Source organism: Cyclopterus lumpus, chromosome 25, assembly GCF_009769545.1.
Source record: "Cyclopterus lumpus isolate fCycLum1 chromosome 25, fCycLum1.pri, whole genome shotgun sequence".
Taxonomy (NCBI): Eukaryota; Metazoa; Chordata; class Actinopteri; order Perciformes; family Cyclopteridae; genus Cyclopterus; species Cyclopterus lumpus.
In genome coordinates, this window is record NC_046990.1 from 62,417 (window position 1) to 81,709 (window position 19,293).

Consider the following 19,293-nt stretch of genomic DNA (forward strand, 5'->3'; position numbering starts at 1 on the left):
ACAGACATATTTTAAGTTTATTTATCATATTCTATTCATACTTTTGTGTAAATCGTCATGCATCAATCACCAAGTAAAACTTTTTTTGTTGTAGAAATGACCATTTTATTTATCAAAGTAATTCTTTGATTAACCATTATATAGACAGGGAACATTTCCGTTGTCAGATATTCATAACTATAAACAGGCTGCCAATGTATCTGGAACAAAAAGCGAGAGGTGTTGTACCTCTCATTGACTAACCACCATCTTTATGGATATCGTGGTAGTTGATTTTTGTTGAACAGACTGGTCACAGATGAGGTTGGAGTCGAAGATCAATTTAGTAGAATTCTTTATTAAACATGAATCATGGGTCAAAAAGCAATCTGCTGGACTGCAGAATTTCATCAACTCTTTAAAGAAACCACAATACCTTTATACCCTAACCCACCACATAGAAGTGGCGGTGAGACACCTATGGTTGTCATCTTTATGTCCATTTATGGATGTTAACCAGCTTAAACTTTTAACCTAGAGGTCAGTTATTTACATTTCAGGGAGATGCTGAGCGCAGGCATATGAAACACAAGTCCATATATGGAGATGGTCAGAATATAGGCATATGAAACACAAGTCCATATATGGAGATGGTCAGAATATAGTCCGGCATGCAAAACATTGATCTCTGAATAGAAAAGAGTTGACCCCACTGGTCAACCAGATACTTCTGTTTAACTGTGTCCAGTCACACAGAGTTCATATCAGTATGTGTAATTCTACAACAAAGCTGGAAATATATACTAATATTGTGTTGAGACCTCTCAAACTGCTACAATATTGCATACAATGTTATCAATCTTAACATGTATACAGGAGATATAAAATATGTCCACAATGTCCAGGGTGCCACACATGAATCCATATTAGGAGAACAACTTGTACATCCTGATTTCCTGCAGTTCTTTATGAGTGTATTATTTTCCCTTTGGTTCAGATAAAAGACAAAAGATAAAAATGTGCTTACTTGTAAAGAAGAACATTATGGCTGGTTTTAACTGTAGCAAATTATTTCTAATAATAGTGTGATGCAGTCCGACTCACACAGCCTCTCAGATTTCATAAGTCACATTATGTAAATCACATACAAATGGTACATTGAGAAATGTAGGAAGATATTTCCTAAAATCAGAGTGGATTAGATCGCTTTAGTCTGGTGGTTGCACGTCACTTCCTCTTGGACTTGGCGGACTTGTGTCCAGACGTGGAGGTGGGGTTGTATGTGGAGGACAGCAGCATGGTGAGGAGCAGCAGCACGGGCACCAGCAGATATGGTAAGTAGATAGAGACCAGCAGCCAGCGCTCCTGTGCGGTCTGGGGACCAGGGTGGGGTTTCATAGGGAACTGGTAGAACAAGATGTGAGCTAGGATGGGGACCAGAGTAGTGGCCACATGTGTAGAATACACGATGGCAGGAGTCCTGATCCACGTACAGCCACCTGGAACACAAGAAACACACAAGTGATCACAAGAAGCTCCAGGCAAGCTCCAATAAGAGCTCCTGTACAAGAAGCTCCAGGCTGCAGGACACACTGTGTGGTAAAAAGTAATTCCAGTAATACAACTCTCGACAGCCAAGTCTTATCCAGAATAACATGGACTGTTTCCTGAATTGATGTTGCAGTTCATTTGTAATTTTAAATGCAGTGGAAAAGAAATATCATGCAACTCTATTGATTTGGGATGCTGGCAGAAAAAGAAAAAATATTCACAACATTGAAACGGCGCCTGGCAGCTAACAGTGCAAATAACAGCAACAGTGTTGACAAAGCTAACAGTGCAAATAACAGCAACAGTGTTGACAAAGCTAACAGTGCAAATAACAACAGTGTTGACAAAGCTAACAGTGTAGCACTGTGCATAAAGCATCCCTCTGTTCCCAGGGCATGTCCTCTTGATATACACTAACAGGTGACCGGTCAGGGCTTTCTTTACAACTCAAATGGCAAAGTACTGAAGGGAGATGGGTGTTTTAATGCAGTTTGAATGGTACAAAATATGTTTGGCCACTGTGGAGATATACATGTCAAAAGTCAAGAAAATATATTTATATTATATATCATATTTGAGGGATTTGAACATACTGACCCAGGGAAACAAACTGCACATTTGACCTAGACCCTAACCCCTAACCCTAACCACAGACTGGTTCTGGGTAAACTGACACGTTCAGGGACAATATGAAATAAGAACCCCAGACCTCTCCACAGACTGGTTCTGGGTGAACTGATGCGTTCAGGGACAATATGAAATAAGAACCCCAGACCTCTCCACAGACTGGTTCTGGGTAAACTGACACGTTCAGGGACAATATGAAATAAGAACCCCAGACCTCTCCACAGACTGGTTCTGGGTAAACTGACACGTTCAGGGACAATATGAAATAAGAACCCCAGACCTCTCCACAGACTGGTTCTGGGTAAACTGACACGTTCAGGGACAATATGAAATAAGAAGCCCAGACCTCTCCACAGACTGGTTCTGGGTAAACTGACACGTTCAGGGACAATATGAAATAAGAAGCCCAGACCTCTCCACAGACTGGTTCTGGGTAAACTGACACGTTCAGGGACAATATGAAATAAGAACACCAGACCTCTCCACAGACTGGTTCTGGGTAAACTGACACGTTCAGGGACAATATGAAATAAAAAGCCCAGACCTCTCGACAGACTGGTTCTGGGTGAACTGACCTTTCAGGAACGCATACGCTGCGACGGGGAAAAACGGCATTTGGAGCAGAGCCTCGCACACAACGAAAGACTTGAACCAGCCCGGCGGGTCCAGCACCATGGGGTCTCTGAACCCCTCTGCATACCACTGCAGAAGGTCCTTCAGCTGGCGGAGAGAAGGAGCCACAGGGTGAATGTCTCGTAGATAACTTTCTTTCTGTCATGTCAATGTGCTCCGGGCTCCCACACCTACCGGCTGAGGGTACACGTGTCCGGGCAGCAGGGCCTGGAGGTCAATAAATAACGTGATGGGAATGTGAGAGGCAAAATAGAAGAAAAAGACTATTTCCAACCAACGGATAGACATGTTCTCTGATTTATTCTGTGACAATGATAATAAAGAGGGACCAAGTTCTCAGTGGTGGTGTGTCACTGAAGGGAGAAACGCGTGTTCACCACAACGAATCCCATTGGCTCTCACGATGAGACGGGGGCGTGGCTGAAGCACGACGCAGCTTCAGGTGCTCCTCGTAAATGTCGGTCTTTCTCATACAAACACTTAATGGAAACTCAAATGTAAGCGTTTTACAACCGCTATTAATATGTATGTAAATATTCAATTAAATTCAGACTTTACTAAGGACACACCTCATCTATGTATCGGTCCATATATATATATATATATATATATATATATATATATATATAAAGTCGGTATGTATATTGGTTGAAATGTAATTTCTGTTCTATAATAATCCATTGCTAACATAATGTTCTATATGTTCTTGGTTTTGGAGGGAAATTAATAAACAATGAAAAACGTAATAATTGAATCAATTACAAAAACCTTGGATTTAAGTATAAAAGTAACAAAATGTAATATTAATAATAAATGGGAAAATAAGAAAACACAAGATGTTTATTTCAGAAAGTAAAAAAGCTGCTATGACCAAAGAATGAGCCAATAAACATCATTCATGTCGTTAGCTACAACTGTGCTGCTACACCTATGACAAGGCTAGTCCCACTACCCGAACCAGGTGAAACTTTAGTTTTCACAATCTAGAAACACAAATTCAAAGGCAACGGCACTTCTTAATGTCGTCTGTGAAATGTCATACTTTGTGTTCTTTGCTTAATAACCATATTTGCTTTATAAAAATCTTGCCAAGTGCAACTGTACACCAAGGACAACTCATTTCAGCCTCCCTTACTTTCTGAGACACATGATCCCCAGCAGTGTGAACACCAGGGCTGTGAAGGACAGCGCCCCTATGAGGATATAGACCAGCCGGTCCAGGTCCCACCTGGGAGAGCAAGCAGGACAGAAACAGTCAGCTCCAACAGGCTCTCAGTGTGCCACTGAACACAAGTGGATGTAGAAGCCGAGCGCCCACCTCAGCAGACATTGTTGTCTTCTGCTTAACGCCGTCCCCCCAGTCTGGAAAGTCATATTGTAACATTTAGAATAAAAACAGAAAGGCTGAGCAGGAACAATATCAATAATGTAGAATCACAAATCAAACTATGTGGACTTCCCTTTGGATTACGAATGACATTACTACATGTTGGTGGAAGCACATCCTGTCAAAACCTGAAGCTCAAAAGAATGATAAGAGACTTATTAAGATCATACAATAACATTGAATGCTCGATCAAGTTACTAAACAGCATTACCTTTGTTTTCTGATGACCACCTGTTTGATAATTGCTACTTCGGTCTGTCTCCGTTCTTTAGAGCCACACTTGTTAAACGCTAGAACCCTTCAAGAGTTCCCCCAAGTGTTGCGTCTGTCTCGTCACCAGCGCTCTCATGGCGTGTAGCAGCAGAGGAAATGAAGCAGCAGGTGGGTGGTGCTGCATGACGCTCTGGAACACATCCGTGTACCTGCTGCTGAGCTGGAGTCTCAATAGACGGAGCGAGAAGCAGAGGTCTGCCCAGAGGTCTGCCCGGCCCAGAGGTCTGCCCAGAGGTCTGCCCCAGAGGTCGGCCCAGAGGTCTGCCCAGAGGTCTGCCCCAGAGGTCTGCCCAGAGGTCGGCCCAGAGGTCGGCCCAGAGGTCTGCCCCAGAGGTCTGCCCCAGAGGTCGGCCCAGAGGTCGGCCCAGAGGTCTGCCCAGAGGTCTGGCCAGAGGTCTGCCCAGAGGTCGGCCCAGAGGTCTGCCCAGAGGTCGGCCCAGAGGTCGGCCCATAGGTCGGCCCAGAGGTCTGCCCATAGGTCGGCCCAGAGGTCGGCCCAGAGGTCTGCCCAGAGGTCTGCCCAGAGGTCGGCCCAGAGGTCTGCCCAGAGGTCGGCCCAGAGGTCGGCCCATAGGTCGGCCCATAGGTCTGCCCAGAGGTCTGCCCAGAGGTCGGCCCAGAGGTCGGCCCAGAGGTCGGCCCATAGGTCGGCCCATAGGTCTGCCCGGCCCAGAGGTCTGCCCGGCCCAGAGGTTTGCCCATAGGTTTGCCCATAGGTCTGCCCAGAGGTCTGCCCAGAGGTCGGCCCGTAGGTCGGCCAAGAGGTCGGCCCAGAGGTCTGCCCAGAGGTCTGCCCCAGAGGTCGGCCCAGAGGTCTGCCCAGAGGTCTGCCCCAGAGGTCTGCCCAGAGGTCGGCCCAGAGGTCGGCCCAGAGGTCTGCCCCAGAGGTCTGCCCCAGAGGTCGGCCCAGAGGTCGGCCCAGAGGTCTGCCCAGAGGTCTGGCCAGAGGTCTGCCCAGAGGTCGGCCCAGAGGTCTGCCCAGAGGTCGGCCCAGAGGTCGGCCCATAGGTCGGCCCAGAGGTCTGCCCATAGGTCGGCCCAGAGGTCGGCCCAGAGGTCTGCCCAGAGGTCTGCCCAGAGGTCGGCCCAGAGGTCTGCCCAGAGGTCGGCCCAGAGGTCGGCCCATAGGTCGGCCCATAGGTCTGCCCAGAGGTCTGCCCAGAGGTCGGCCCAGAGGTCGGCCCAGAGGTCGGCCCATAGGTCGGCCCATAGGTCTGCCCGGCCCAGAGGTCTGCCCGGCCCAGAGGTTTGCCCATAGGTTTGCCCATAGGTCTGCCCAGAGGTCTGCCCAGAGGTCGGCCCGTAGGTCGGCCAAGAGGTCGGCCCAGAGGTCTGCCCAGAGGTCTGCCCAGAGGTCGGCCCAGAGGTCTGCCCATAGGTCGGCCCAGAGGTCGGCCCAGAGGTCTGCCCAGAGGTCTGCCCATAGGTCGGCCCAGAGGTCGGCCCAGAGGTCTGCCCGGCCCAGAGGTCTGCCCAGAGGTCGGCCCAGAGGTCTGCCCAGAGGTCTGCCCAGAGGTCGGCCCATAGGTCGGCCCATAGGTCAGCCCAGAGGTCTGCCCATAGGTCTGCCCAGAGGTCTGCCCAGAGGTCGGCCCATAGGTCGGCCCATAGGTCTGCCCGGCCCATAGGTCGGCCCATAGGTCAGCCCAGAGGTCTGCCCATAGGTTTGCCCATAGGTCTGCCCAGAGGTCTGCCCAGAGGTCGGCCCGTAGGTCGGCCCAGCGGTCGGCCCAGAGGTCGGCCCAGAGGTCTGCCCGGCCCAGCGGTCGGCCCAGAGGTCGGCCCAGAGGTCTGCCCGGCCCAGCGGTCGGCCCAGCTCTCCTAAACGTTGCTGACATGGGGTTAGGGTTATTGCACCTAGAAAAGAAATGACTGATATTAGGGATTCAAAGATTTCAGGTGAAACTAAAATGGAAAACGAGGCACACACACAGACACACACACACACACAGACAGAGAAACAGACAGACACACAGTTGTCGTTTCCGCTGCAGAATTTAATTTGTTGCTTGGGTATTTTGTTACAGATCAACAGTATCACTCCATATACAACTACAAGTACAGTATTTTGTACAGTTCATACTGAAATACAGTTTTAATTGGCTTATTTACAAAACACATTTTTTATGTACATGTTTTCATGTCAGTGCAACATCACTTTCTTTCAACAAACATCTTACAAAAAAGTTCTTTAAATTAACACGTGTGGTTCAGATCAAACAGAAATGAACTTAAATAAAATGAGTCTACAGACACTGACAGACTGCTCAGTAGTACATTGCACTGCCTGCCGAAACTCCGACCTACTCTTCTGGGAGAGAGGGGGTGGGGGGGTGGGGGGTCTTAATATATTATCTTATTTTAGCGTCAAAGTTGAGTTCTTTTGTGCAGAAAATCTTTGTTCCTTGATTACCAAAATTGTGCTGATATTAACTGCATCTTTGAGTTGTTGCTCATTGGGTCTCAGCGATGGGACGCTTAGCGGTTTGAGTGGTGGACCATTATTGCACCTAGAAATGAAGAGAATGTTACAAACTGGGTTCTCAAGAGCCGGATCCTTTGGGCCACGTCATGGACACCGTCTGCAGCTCGGGGGAGGGACAAAGAGCCAAGCAAGCAAACATAAATAGCACTCATCTGTACATTTCCATTTGTTCAACAAACGTACTTATAACGTCCCATTCAGTGACAGATAGCTCTCTAAAGACATCCACGAAGGCGTCTCCTCCTCATGAACACAGGAGCTAAAAAGAGAAGACCGAGTGGGGGAAACGTCTGTTCACAGTGATAGACTGAGTGAGTGAGGAGGGGCTCCACACAGGCTGCTACACCACTGGACTCCAACCAGCCTCAATGTGGGACTCGCGTGGAACCGATATTTAGACTCGGCACACGTAATATCAGAAACTTTATTCTTCATACATTTTGAAATGAATGCTTGCTTGTTGCCAAATGCGGCCAGAACTTAACTGGAATTTATTGATTCGAAGTGTCTCAATCTCCATTGGCACATTTATTCTCTCTAGAAATCTTTCAATGATTTCCCAGTTTGATATAACTTTCTTTGGAGGACATTATTGGCTCCATGGGCCTCAGCAGGGCCGAAGTAACCTGTTAGGGGCCTTCAGGACTACCCATTGGGTACAGTGCTACATCTTATGTTATTAGGTTAGGTTATGGTAAATAAATGAAGCACATTCACTGAGGAACATGCACTGCATAAGTATAATATTAAATAAAATACTAAAAGCTCTAAAACTAGATGTTGACACATGGTCCCGAAGAATACAGGGGCCATGAGAGTCTGGGACGTTGAGGGATCTGCCCTCTTTCCTGGTAGGTAATCCAGTAAAATCAAGTTTACTAGAGCATCCACAGAAGTTAGAAAATCCATCTGCTCCATGTATGGCAATGTTGAGAAGAGGAACTTAACGCCCCCTGAAAATGTGTTTCCTGGTCAACGGAAGAGGCGGAGCAACATTCCACCAGAGGGGGCAGTAAAACCTGGTGTTCAACGGAATCACCAACTTCACTCATTACACTTTGTTTCGCAGGTGCAGCAAGTACTGTGTGAAAAAAATGAAATATATGTCTCCAGAGGGAGCGGTTTAAAGTCTGATGTCACTTGAGTCAGTGTCGGGTCGAGCTGAAGACTACAAGTCTGCAAATGTAAAAAGAGAAATCAGGGGGGGTGGAGATAAAGAGGAGAGCTTACCAGACCCCTGAAGCCGCTTAACCGCTACTAGCATAACATGCCCACACGTTGAGCTGCATTGTGGGTAATGTAGGCGCAAAGTATCGACTGTGTGGACTAGAAAAGATGATATCTCCGTTGTGCCACATCAACTTTGATCTGTTTTTTAACTGGCCTCCTGTTAGAGGAGTGTGTTGCTAAACCAGTGGCGGACTCTTCAGACACGAAAGGTAAACTACAATCAAGTTATCCCCCATGGCCCAACTGTTCACGGAGCATATGAACCCTCGTGTCAGACGACTTTTATCACAACAGTTAAGAGATGCAGCAGTTGAAACGCTCATGTTGCTACAGCGGGGAAAACAAGGCTGATGCCTCTGGTGAAGCTGTGAGATTAATTTACGAAAAAATAAACAATAAAATAAATCTTTTATAAAACACATTTGCAGAATCTCCTCCTAAAAAGAAGTCTTAAACATATACTGTATATTAATCTTTAAGCGTGTCTCTTTTAAAATCATGGCAACCCAGACTGATACGCAATATTTTTGAGTTTCAAAGAAGCTACAGGTCAACATTGCACAAATCACCACTGATATTTGGCAGCTGTGGAATGAAACACAGCTTTGGCAAGAAAACGCCTACTTTTATGTCCATCAGGACCTGTGAGCATGTCCTAGCAGGAAGGGGGGGGGGGGGGGGCTTAAAAAAATTATCACTAATACTGTCACAGACTTTTAGGGCTGACAGACTGCAGGAAGCAATGAGGTAGCGTGTGACTTATGTTTCCCTAGTATCCAATATACTAGATTTCTAATGTCAACGTCAAGTTGATCTGTGGCATCAAATATGACAACAGCACTTGTCGTGTCAAACCCAACCTGTATCCAATCATTGGCTTTGCATTCACACCTGGACATTGTGAGGCCTCATCCAAGATATCCAGGCTCAGGTCACATGATAACTCCAGGTGGAAGTGCTTTTCATCCGGACATCACAAGTGATAAACGCACAATCACTAAGCAACATCACTTCATGAGTTGGCCATACTGGCATACATTCAGAGATGCGTTAGTATGCAAGTATAATGTTACATGTTTATTATGGCGAAGGTTGTTCAGAATGGGAGAAGAGGCAGATGGGGGGCTCAGCAAAGTACACAAGTGCTTTCACCAGGGCTTCGTTGTCGTCATGGCAAACCTTTAAAACATGTTGGTGCAGAAAGTGCTGCGACGCATCTCTAAGGGCAGGGACCACAGGCCAACTCTGACTCCTTCAGAAGGGCTGAACGTCTGCTGCTTCCTGCTCAGAGAGCAGGTGTAGTGCTGGCTGATGGAAGACGAGGCGCGCTCACTGGAGGACACAGTACTTCTTGTAGTCGGACTCAAAGTCTTCATCCATGCTACTGGTGTCGGCCATCTTCTTGCCATCGATCTTTGGCAGGAACTGGGAGTAGTCCACTCCCTGCTGCTCGTAGAAGAGGATGTAGGCCGAGTCGGCGTCGATCTCCTCAGACTGCACTTCCTGTGGGAATAGTTTATTAAAACAGAGGGTTAGTGATTGATCTTCTCAAGGTACAGGTCAATGAACCTGTTATGTGTTGTTAGCTGAGACAATTCTGTTATACATTACAGGCAGTAATATGTGTAGTGGCATACATCCACCACGAGGGGGCTCTATAGTCTACAATATTCAAATACATATTATAATAGATTATATTTATGTTTACACTATTATTCTGTCCGTTGGTGTAAAAATAAAATCACTATCATATAACTGACCTTTTGCTGCACAGCCCTACGTATTTAAAGGTTCACATATTCAGAGCATTCATATAGCATTTAGCAACTATTAGCTAAGTGTGTGTTGTTGTCCATCTGCGCGTGCACGTTAGATGGCACGTCCATGGCACCTCCTGCGCAGGTTAAATTCACTACCTGCTGTGCCCCCCTGGCTATCTCAATGGCCGGCCCTCTGCACTCCACTCCACTCACACCGCGCTCAACGGTGATGAACACTGTTCGCTCTGTCAGCACCGTTAGCTGCCAGCTCAGCCGTCGAAATGTTGAGAGCCGCTTACTTGGATTGTGGTTATCTGGATCGTGGTCCTCCCCTGACACCCTACTGCTATAATCATTGGTCAGGGATGTTGTATGTGTACAGATTGTAAAGCCCTCTGAGGCAAATTTGTAATTTTGGGCTATACAAAATAAACTGAATTGAATTGAGCTATGTGGAGGCTATGGCTCTATCATAGATATGTTCTGAAGAACCTTTTCTGTTGCTGTGTCTCTCAAGGTTTCCCATCGAGCACTCGATATATGCGGTTGACCATAATAATGGAGGCAGATCTACCACAGTGGGCCCTTGACTTCAGACAGCTGACCATTGGAAAGTATGCTATTCATTTTGGAAAGAGAATAAAGTGTCCTGATGCCTTACCTTACAGCTGCTGTCATTGTAACAGTACCATTTCTCCTTGGGGTTTTTGGCATACGTCACATAGTGGCCTCCTCCCATGATTCCTGAATGGCACTGGCGACAGGAAGCAGATATATTTTAGACTTGTTTCAAAGCATAAAGAAGCTCATTGTCTGACAGTGACGCTGGAGTGAGACACTTACTGATATTGCATAGAGGTTGTAGATGGCGTCCAGACAAATGTTGTCTCTGTGCTGGAGCAGCAGGTTGTCAGGGTCCATGCTGCTCTCTGTGCTGCAGTCGGAGTTCAGCCCATTGCTGTCCCCGTTCATCAGGATCACGTCGCACTGGCTGCTGGACGCCTCGCTCCCGCATGATGCCTCTGTCGTGAGCGCCCCTCCTGATCCAGGGGGGCCCGATGCTGCGCTCCCCTCTGTGTCTGGTGGTGGTGCATCGTCCCTGGGCTCTGCCTCATGGTTAGCAGCTCCGTCCAGGTTCTCCCTGCTGTTAGAGAGGCGGTGTCTGCTGCCCAGCTGGGGCAGGCGTAGCCGGCCTGGCCTGCGACCTCCACTGCCGGTCTTGGGGCTTCCAGAGGGGCTGCTGGACCGGCTAAGAGAAGGTGCTGACTTCCTGCTAGAGGCAGGGGAGACTGTTGGGAAAGACATGTATTAAAGACATATCCTCTGCCATTGAGCTATTAGCGGCTTTGCTCATTGGTACTTTATTTTGTTTCACACGCTGTTGGCTCTTAATCAACAAATGCATAACAAAACAAATGCAGAAGTCTCTCTAAAAGTGTGAGTCACCTCAGTGCACGAGTGGCTAGCAACAGCTAAACGCCAGGCGTAAATCAACATAAGGTACCTTTGGGAAGGTTGCAGAAGCCAGCGGGGGCAGAGGTGGAAGACAGGTTATCTTCTCTGACCTTCAGCAGATCCTCGCTCTCACTGCGGGAGTGGAGGCAGTGCTGTACCAGGTCTCTGGGAGCCAGAAAGGCGCTGGGATCAAAATTCTCCCTCGGGAACTTGACAATCTTCTGGGATTTGATCCAACGGCCATTTACAAACTGGAAGCGCTTCAGGTGGACAATCTGAAGAGGAGAACATGCATCACACATTCTGTACATTTAGAACCTACCCCTGTGAGGCCAGAGCTAAGGTCTAGCACAGACTTAGAAGTGTGCCACTGACCAGCATGGGCGGCAGCCTCCAGAGGTCCAGCTTCTTCGTGGCCAGCCGGTGCGTCTTGCACTTGGAGCAGTAGTAGAGCTCGTCCTCACCCAGCTCTTCCTCGCTGGTGAAGGCCTTCAGGCAGCTGTCCAAGCTGATGGGCTCAGCCTGGGCCCGACGGGACTGCTCCACACTGCAGTGCTCCTCTACAATCTGTAGGGAGACCATGAAGGCGATACTGAGAGGGGTGAGGATGAACTCAAACTCACAGCAGAAACAGACTAATAATTTGTCGTATTTTTTGGCACCAAACCATTTGTAGTTTTTGGAATCAGTAGGATATGCCAATTATCGTTGTGAGTGATCAAACTGTATTTTACCATTTTTATTGGGCTCAAAATACAACTGAAGCTGAATTTTTTTTTCTTCAATTTTACGCACTCAGAGATAGTATCTCTGGAAAATGTTGTCTTGCTTTTTTGTAAGAGTGAGAGTGTAAGAGTGCCTTGCTTTTTTCATTGACATCCATTGATTACTCTATATTATATTTTATGCTCACAGCAAGGGGAGGGAAAGTGAGTAAGGGTGAGAGTATGTCTGAGCGTAAGTGTAAGAGTGAGAATAGAGTGAGAGTAACTGTGAGAGTAAGTGTGAGAGTAAGTGTGAGAGTAAGGGTGAGAGTAAGGGTGAGAGTAAGGGTGAGAGTAAGAGTATTTGTGAGAGTTAGTGTGAGAGTAAGGGTGAGAGTAAGAGTATTTGTGAGAGTTAGTGTGAGAGTAAGGGTGAGAGTAAGGGTGAGAGTAAGGGTGAGAGTTAGTGTAAGAGTCAGAGTGAGAGTACATGTGAGAGTAAGAGTTAGAGTAAGAGTATGTGTGAGAGTTAGTGTGAGAGTGAGAGTAAGAGTGTAGAGTAAGAGTGTAGAGTACGAATGAGGGTGAGTGTTAGAGAGCTATGCGTTCCCTGGTCCAGGACCCGTTCCTTTGTAATACTATGGTGGTGCCAGTAAAGCCTCACTGGTTGAATGTAACTGGTGGTGTTTACCCTCTCCTGGGAGGTCTGGTAGCGGAGATGCAGGGCGGTGGGGTCCCAGTCCACAGCTATGTACGCATTTCCTACAGAGGCCCTGTCCTCTGTACACTCTATTGTACAGCCTCGACAGAACCTGGGAACAGACACACGGTTCAAAGACACACAGGTTCAACACACTGGTAGATACACAATATGGAAAACAAGTAAGATAAGAACACAACAACATTGGGCCCACTGCATCAACAACAGACAAATGACTCCCTACTTTGTGACCCGTGGTGTGTTCATGAAACACTCTCCGTCTTACCTGTACCAGGGACACCAGGCACAGGAGTTGCCATCCTTACCCACAACGCGTAAAGTGAAGGGGTACTGGTAGCCCATACTGTCATCACTGCAGGTGAGAAGAAGAGAAGTGTTCAAGCACACAGTCTGTGTGGATAACATCCATTGAAACAGTTTGTTGTTGATTGTTTTTGACACTGGACAGTCAACTGGCTCACAACGCCATGTGTAACAAAACTATTTCACAGTATTATTCTTCCAATGGCTCCCTGTTGGTGGAGCCTGGAGTAAAATACAAGAAACAAGGAGCGGAAATGGATCAGGCTTTAGACAGCCCATAGCGATAAGCTCTGATCCTGAATGTGTGGATCTGCTCAGGCCACTCGTAATCATCTTCACTTCATAGCTACAAGTTCAGTGCAAAGATAGAATGTTTAGCTTAACTTAGCACAAAGTGTGGAAGTACAACACCAACATGTCGCTCTGTCAAATGCAAACAAACAAACACAAGTGTGTTGGGCGAGAGGAGCAGACTGTCAGCCTACCAGTCCTGGGCGTGGTTGCTGGCTTCCTGTGGGGGCAGTGGGCTGGCCAGTCGGGACACCTGGATCCACACGGCATCATACAGATCCTTCTTACTAGTGTGGACAGTGCAAGGAACTATGAGCGGCATGCCGAACAGACTGGGCCGGTTCTTCTGAGATGACAGGAAGTACAGCTCCGTACGCATCTGAAGGGGCAAACGATGGAGGAATGATTTACAATCATAAATAATTTGGCAATAATACCGTACATTCAACAGCGTTCAGCCATTCAACTGTAGAATAACTGACAGTATTTGTTTTGCACATATTGCACTGTACAATACAGCCCGCTGCTTTTGAACATGGAGTTCTCACCATCTTCCTGTGCATGGCGATGATGTATCCAATGAAGGGGCTCTCCTGCATCGGCGTGACGGGTCCATTGGCGACCCCATTGGCGACCCCATTGGCGAGGGGCGACTCTGGGTTGAAGGGCACCATGGTGCTGGGCCCACCGTTGGGGATGAGGACGGGCTCACTACCCGGGTTCTCTTTAGCAGCAGAGCCATTGGCTATTGGGGAGATGTCTGATGAATGTGAGGAAAATAGAGAACCGGGGATTCAGACAGAGTCACGCTGACGAGGAGGCAAAGACAGAGTGTGAGCGAACAGTCTCACCTGTCAGAGTCGGGGAGCTCAGTGACGTTGGTGAACCGGGCACGGGGATCTCAAACGCACACAGGAAGCCGTTAACAGACAGACGGACCTTGTGGTTGTCCTGAGGAAAGTTCTAAACACAAAAAGATGTGGACTTCAGACTGCAGCACTTCACAGTAGTACAGTAACAGACAGCAGTGCATGTGTAATAGAGCAGTTAGCTAACACACTAGTGAAAAGTGACTTTGTAGTGGACTATAAAGACCACCATTGTGAAACATGAAATATGACTCAGTTTAGCCTTAGGTTGATGTGATTTTGTGAAAATGTCTTCAATCTTCTGAATTTTCTTCTTTTATTTTGTTAACTGCAAATTAGGATGCTATGTTGGTCTCAAAAATGCCCGCCTCTATACCAATACAATGTATATAAATGGAATTTTTGTTTGTGGTGCTGGAGGTAAGAAATAATGTGTTCTTTTATTTGGTATCTAACTTGGCAGCCGGATCGGTGGAACAGTCTGAGTACCTTGATGTTGGAGGTATGGACCTCAGCCAGGAGGATCTGCTCAGGCTTCAGACTGCACAGTTCACTCAGCTGTTTCTTCAGGCCTGTGTACTTTTCATCCATATTCAACCGAAGGCCGTAGCGCACGGGTGTGGAGCCGTCCAGTTTAATGACTATGAAGACAGCAACATTATATGTGACTCAGTTTTTATTTTTTAAAGGATCACATTATCAGCATCTTTCCTTCAGCCGCCTCACCAGTAATCTCCAGATGCATGGAGCTGTCCATGGGCAGGGGCAGAGACAGGAAGTTGAAGGGGTCGAAGCGAGCACTGATGTGTCCGCAGGTCTTACACTTCACCTGGGACTTGAGCTGACCATGGAACAGATCCACAACGATGGAGCGGTTCCTCCGGAGGTGATTCTCCCATGCCTGACGGGGGAAGGAGCGTTGACACACAGGAGAGCTTGGATGATGGGCGGACTGCTATTGACTTCTGAAGATGTGATGGACCATTACCTCAACAGGCCCGATGCCAAAGTCAGAACTGGCCTATTTCCTCCCCTTGACTGTTGCACCAATTCATTATTCGTCCTCCTATCTCCACAGTGACAACCTTCTAGACCCCCACCAGTCTGGATTCAAGACAGGCCACTCAACAGAGACTGCCCTCCTTGCTGTCTCTGAGCAGCTTCACACTGCTAGAGCAGCCTCTCTCTCCTCTGTCCTTATCCTTCTAGACCTTTCCGCTGCCTTTGACACAGTGAACCACCAGATCCTCATGTCCTCCCTCCAGGACCTGTGTATCTCAGGCATACCGGGTCCGGTCTACATCCAGGACATGGTCTAACCTCACATCCAGGACATGGTCTAACTTCACACCCCAGCTCGTTCACTTCACTCGGCTTCTGCCAATCGGCTTGTAGCTCCTTCACTTCGAGCTAAACACTCTACGAAGTCACGACTGTTTGCTGTGCTGGCTCCTCATTGGTGGAACGAGCTCCCCATTGACATCAGGACAGCAGAAAGTCTCTACATCTTCTGCCGCAAACTAAAAACACATCTTTTTCGACTATACCTTGAATAGGGAAGGTAGCGACGTAGTAGCACTTAAATGTCTCTTACCGATGGCACTTTGTAGTTTAACTTTATTGAAGAAATTGTACTTGCTTGATTCTTGTTGTTCTGAGTTTGGACTCATGGTTTAATGCACTTATTGTAAGTCGCTTTGGATAAAAGCGTCAGCTAAATGACATGAAATGTAATGTAATAATCTTACAAATGAATGAATCAAAATGTTGAACATTTCAGACATTGCTTGCTATTTCTTTCGAGTGAAATAGACAAAACCCATGAATATGCTTTCTTTATGTTGACTCCACTGTGAGTCACTTGTTTCATTATGACGACTGTCTGCTGCAGCTGAAGACAACACTACGACAATGGTGACATCAAAACAGTGACATACCAAACAGGTAAGTTGCAGCCTGGATGGCGAAACATTGATCATTTACCTTTTTGCTAAGCCCCTTAGACCCTGGACTTTACAAGTACAGGTCTATATCATAAAAATGTTTATTAAAAATGTAAATGTTTTCAGAAACATATTTTAATTCCTGTTTAGCTGTAAAAGGAATTTCCTCCAGTAGGTGCTTGGTTTTGGTTGTTTTTGGAGGGTCTCAAACGTCCCCACGTTACAGCTAGTAAGTTCTTTTATTTAAGTTACTAACTGTAGTTTTAATGTTTTGGCAAATACTGAAGTTCTTAACAGAGTTTTCAGGGGCTTTAACAGACTGTTGTGTATAGATGCATAACATAAAACATTCAGGGACGGGAAAAACAGAGCTTTTGGAATATGGTGATATGTAAATGATGTCTGATGTCAGACAAGTTAAGGGAATGTGTGGCAGTAAAATCAAAGATGACAGCTTTCTTTCTGTGATTGCTAATTTAAAATATCATTACAGCTAAATGCCCAGGGTTCAATGTATTAGTAAACGGTAGTAAGATTTGATGAGCAGTGTGATCTCTGACCTCAGAGGCCACCTCCCAGTCAGGCCGGCCATCGCTGTCCTTCAGCTCCACGTAGGGTTTCTCATGCACCCTGTTGAGGTCTTCATGGAGGCCATCCAGCAGGAAGGCCAGCAGCTCCTGGGAGTCCTGCTGCTGGAATCCATTGAAGCGTGGGGCATACTTTGCTATTGTCCACTGGAGAGGAAGTGATGACATCATAATCTGGATTTTTATAGAACTCTTTTTAAAAGACACTTTGTAACAAGTGTGGACAGCACAACAATTGTGAGTCAAGACAGATCAAACAAAAGTCTTTAACTTGTCACGAGGAAGACATTACATTACATGTCATTTAGCTGACGCTTTTATCCAAAGCCACTTACAATAAGTGCATTAAAACTCAGTCCAAACTCAGAACAACAAGAATCAGTGATGAGGCTGCTTACCCTGAGTTTGAGTGGAGCAACGTTCTTCTGTGTCCCGCTCCACAGCTCCATCACCAGGTCACCGTAACACTTGGCCATGTGACCTCGCATCCCGATGGGGTTTGTTCTGCCAATGCATCAAGGAGGCCGGTTATAATGAGGAGTTCAGGCTGAGGGGTGGCCAGATTTAAACCAAAGGGATTGACTTAGTTGGCACCTGTTGAGCTCATAGAGGTGTCTCCCTGAGATGAAGTAGTCCGTGAGAGGCTTGGTGTTGCTCACACACTGGATGCTGGAGTTCATGAAGCAGGTGTTGCCAAGGTTACTGAGGCCAGTGGCTCCTTTCTCTGTGGGAACTGGGATGGAAAAGAATGTGTAAAAACACTTCACTGAAGGAAACACACTTAAAATGGATGACAAGTTTTCTTTCCTGCCCAGCACCAATAACATCTGTTACTATGGCACATTATGACAAACTTTTATAAAAACTACATATGTCTACCTGTATGTAGGCCTATAATAGAGTCAACTATCCATGAATCAGGATCTATTTACAAGAAGGGAACGGTGTGTGTATTCAATTATATTACTGCCCCACACCTACTGACAGAGTAGAGGGAGAGAACTCACGCTGTTGGCAGAAGAGCCGGTCACTTTAACGACTTTGAACATCTGTCTGTACACAGTTCATATCCTCCAATACGAGCTGACTCCAACTCCCATTCTGCCCGTTAACAAATGCCCAGTACAATGAGCGTCTCTCACCCAGCTTACCTTTGTGCCTGTCCATCTTACTGCTGTTGGCAATGAAAGACATTTCCTCAGGCCAGCTCATGTCTTTGTTCCGGACTGTGGAGGAAGACAATAAATAAGTGTTACATTATTCAGAATAACCTGTAATAAACAGTTCATTCTGCTTATCAGACCTTCAATAACTAGCTGCTGCTCATCATAGATCTTTAGGCTTTCCAGTGTGTGATCTTCATCGTCCAGGAGGGTGAGATAATTCTAAAAAGACAAAGTCATGACTTTAGATTTATTAGGACAATGAAATAATGACCGTTCTTTGTTCTACATCAGTTCATTTTTAAAGATACCATCAGACATGGTTGTATTAACCTGCTATCAACTGGACTGTTCCCATCCACGCTTTATGTGAGGTGTGTATACCTTTTCTGTGATGGGATTCTACCTGTGCCCTGGTTCACTGTGTGGTCATTCTAGTTAACATTGATCAATCTAGGATCAATACTATGAAATTCTTGAAACTAGATTGGACTTGGGGAGCCGTTTTAAAAAGGTAGAGCCTCACATTTAAGTCATAGTAAAGCCCCCACCTTGTGATAAGCACACACAATATGCATGCGTTTAGTTTGGAGACCCTGGAGTTTTGCCCGTTTAAGATCATATATTTAATTATTGCCAAAAAGCTGAGAGTGAAAACAGACACTTTTGAGAGTCAAGTTGCCATAAGCAGATTGATCTTTACATGTCTAACCTTTTATGGGAGGCATGATGTTTTGTGACCCACCTCACTGTTGTAGAGCCAGAGCCTCATGTCCTCCTCCTTGATGCGGAGCCTCTGGGACAGGTAGAGGTGGATGTCCTTGATGGTGGCCATGCGGCTGAAAGAGCCTGTGTAGGCCAAGACCCTCTTCAGGGGAGCGTTGGGGGAGGGCACGCTACCTGCTAACAGGTAGGACATGAACATTCACTAACTCAGCCAAACACCAAGCCGCAGCACAAATTTGGACTTCAGCTGTGATGTCAAAATCCTTGTGTTTTAAAACTCATATTCACAACAGCAGCATTGTGATGACTGATGATTAGTTGTAAGGAAGCAGCAAGAAGGGTTTTTTTGTCAATCAGCACAGATTTGATTGGTCAATCAATTTAGTGGATTAAGTGGACTCAGATTGGATTAAATCACATACAAGCCAATCAATAGCAGTCCTGGTTATTACAATATAAACATAGACATTTAAAAGTTGTATATAATTGGCTTCAAAATGATTAATGAATCTATCTGATTTAATCTGATTTGTAAATGTTATTGTTTCCCATCCACACAGCTTTGCTATTCAATTCTACCACTCTAAGCTTGTTTGAGTGCTCTAC

At 46.4% G+C, this 19,293-nt stretch overlaps 2 protein-coding genes across 10 annotated transcripts in view; both read right to left on the reverse strand.

Annotated features, from left to right (window-relative positions):
• Positions 1-317: 317 nt before the first annotated feature.
• tmem97 (transmembrane protein 97) lies at positions 318-3,211 on the reverse strand. The gene is made up of 3 exons (XM_034528805.1): positions 2,965-3,211; positions 2,733-2,877; positions 318-1,478 (listed from the first exon to the last, which is right to left on the reverse strand). The coding sequence occupies exons 1-3, from the start codon at positions 3,076-3,078 to the stop codon at positions 1,207-1,209; spliced, it is 531 nt and encodes a 176-aa protein (XP_034384696.1). The 5' UTR covers positions 3,079-3,211; the 3' UTR covers positions 318-1,206.
• A 3,215-nt stretch (positions 3,212-6,426) lies between these two features.
• Positions 6,427-19,293, reverse strand: part of usp32 (ubiquitin specific peptidase 32) — a 50,554-nt gene continuing 37,687 nt past the window's right edge. For 4 of the 9 annotated variants that reach the window (XM_034528672.1, XM_034528678.1, XM_034528677.1 and 1 more), the window contains exons 17-34: positions 18,707-18,861; positions 18,102-18,183; positions 17,950-18,024; positions 17,393-17,531; positions 17,197-17,302; positions 16,772-16,945; positions 14,995-15,169; positions 14,758-14,909; positions 14,251-14,362; positions 13,948-14,159; positions 13,594-13,778; positions 13,071-13,157; positions 12,776-12,896; positions 11,756-11,947; positions 11,430-11,655; positions 10,769-11,214; positions 10,587-10,679; positions 6,427-9,668 (exon numbers count right to left, since the gene is read on the reverse strand). In XM_034528672.1, coding sequence (XP_034384563.1) covers positions 9,495-9,668; positions 10,587-10,679; positions 10,769-11,214; positions 11,430-11,655; positions 11,756-11,947; positions 12,776-12,896; positions 13,071-13,157; positions 13,594-13,778; positions 13,948-14,159; positions 14,251-14,362; positions 14,758-14,909; positions 14,995-15,169; positions 16,772-16,945; positions 17,197-17,302; positions 17,393-17,531; positions 17,950-18,024; positions 18,102-18,183; positions 18,707-18,861 — 2,906 coding nt within the window. In that variant the 3' untranslated portion in view covers positions 6,427-9,494. Of the gene's footprint in view, positions 9,669-10,586; positions 10,680-10,768; positions 11,215-11,429; positions 11,656-11,755; positions 11,948-12,775; positions 12,897-13,070; positions 13,158-13,593; positions 13,779-13,947; positions 14,160-14,250; positions 14,363-14,757; positions 14,910-14,994; positions 15,170-16,771; positions 16,946-17,196; positions 17,303-17,392; positions 17,532-17,949; positions 18,025-18,101; positions 18,184-18,706; positions 18,865-19,293 lie in introns of all 9 variants that reach the window. The other 5 variants (XM_034528670.1, XM_034528674.1, XM_034528671.1 and 2 more) reach the window with 2 other exon arrangements.

What these genes read in the sequence shown, in the direction of transcription:
- tmem97 (XM_034528805.1), bottom strand. Translation starts at nt 3,078, where the DNA reads ATGTCTATCCGTTGGTTGGAAATAGTCTTTTTCTTCTATTTTGCCTCT. An exon ending in GACACGTGTACCCTCAGCCG is followed by an intron (nt 2,878 to 2,964) that starts GTAGGTGTGGGA and finishes TCTCTCCGCCAG; the next exon opens with CTGAAGGACCTTCTGCAGTG. An exon ending in AGCGTATGCGTTCCTGAAAG is followed by an intron (nt 1,479 to 2,732) that starts GTCAGTTCACCC and finishes CTTGTGTTCCAG; the next exon opens with GTGGCTGTACGTGGATCAGG.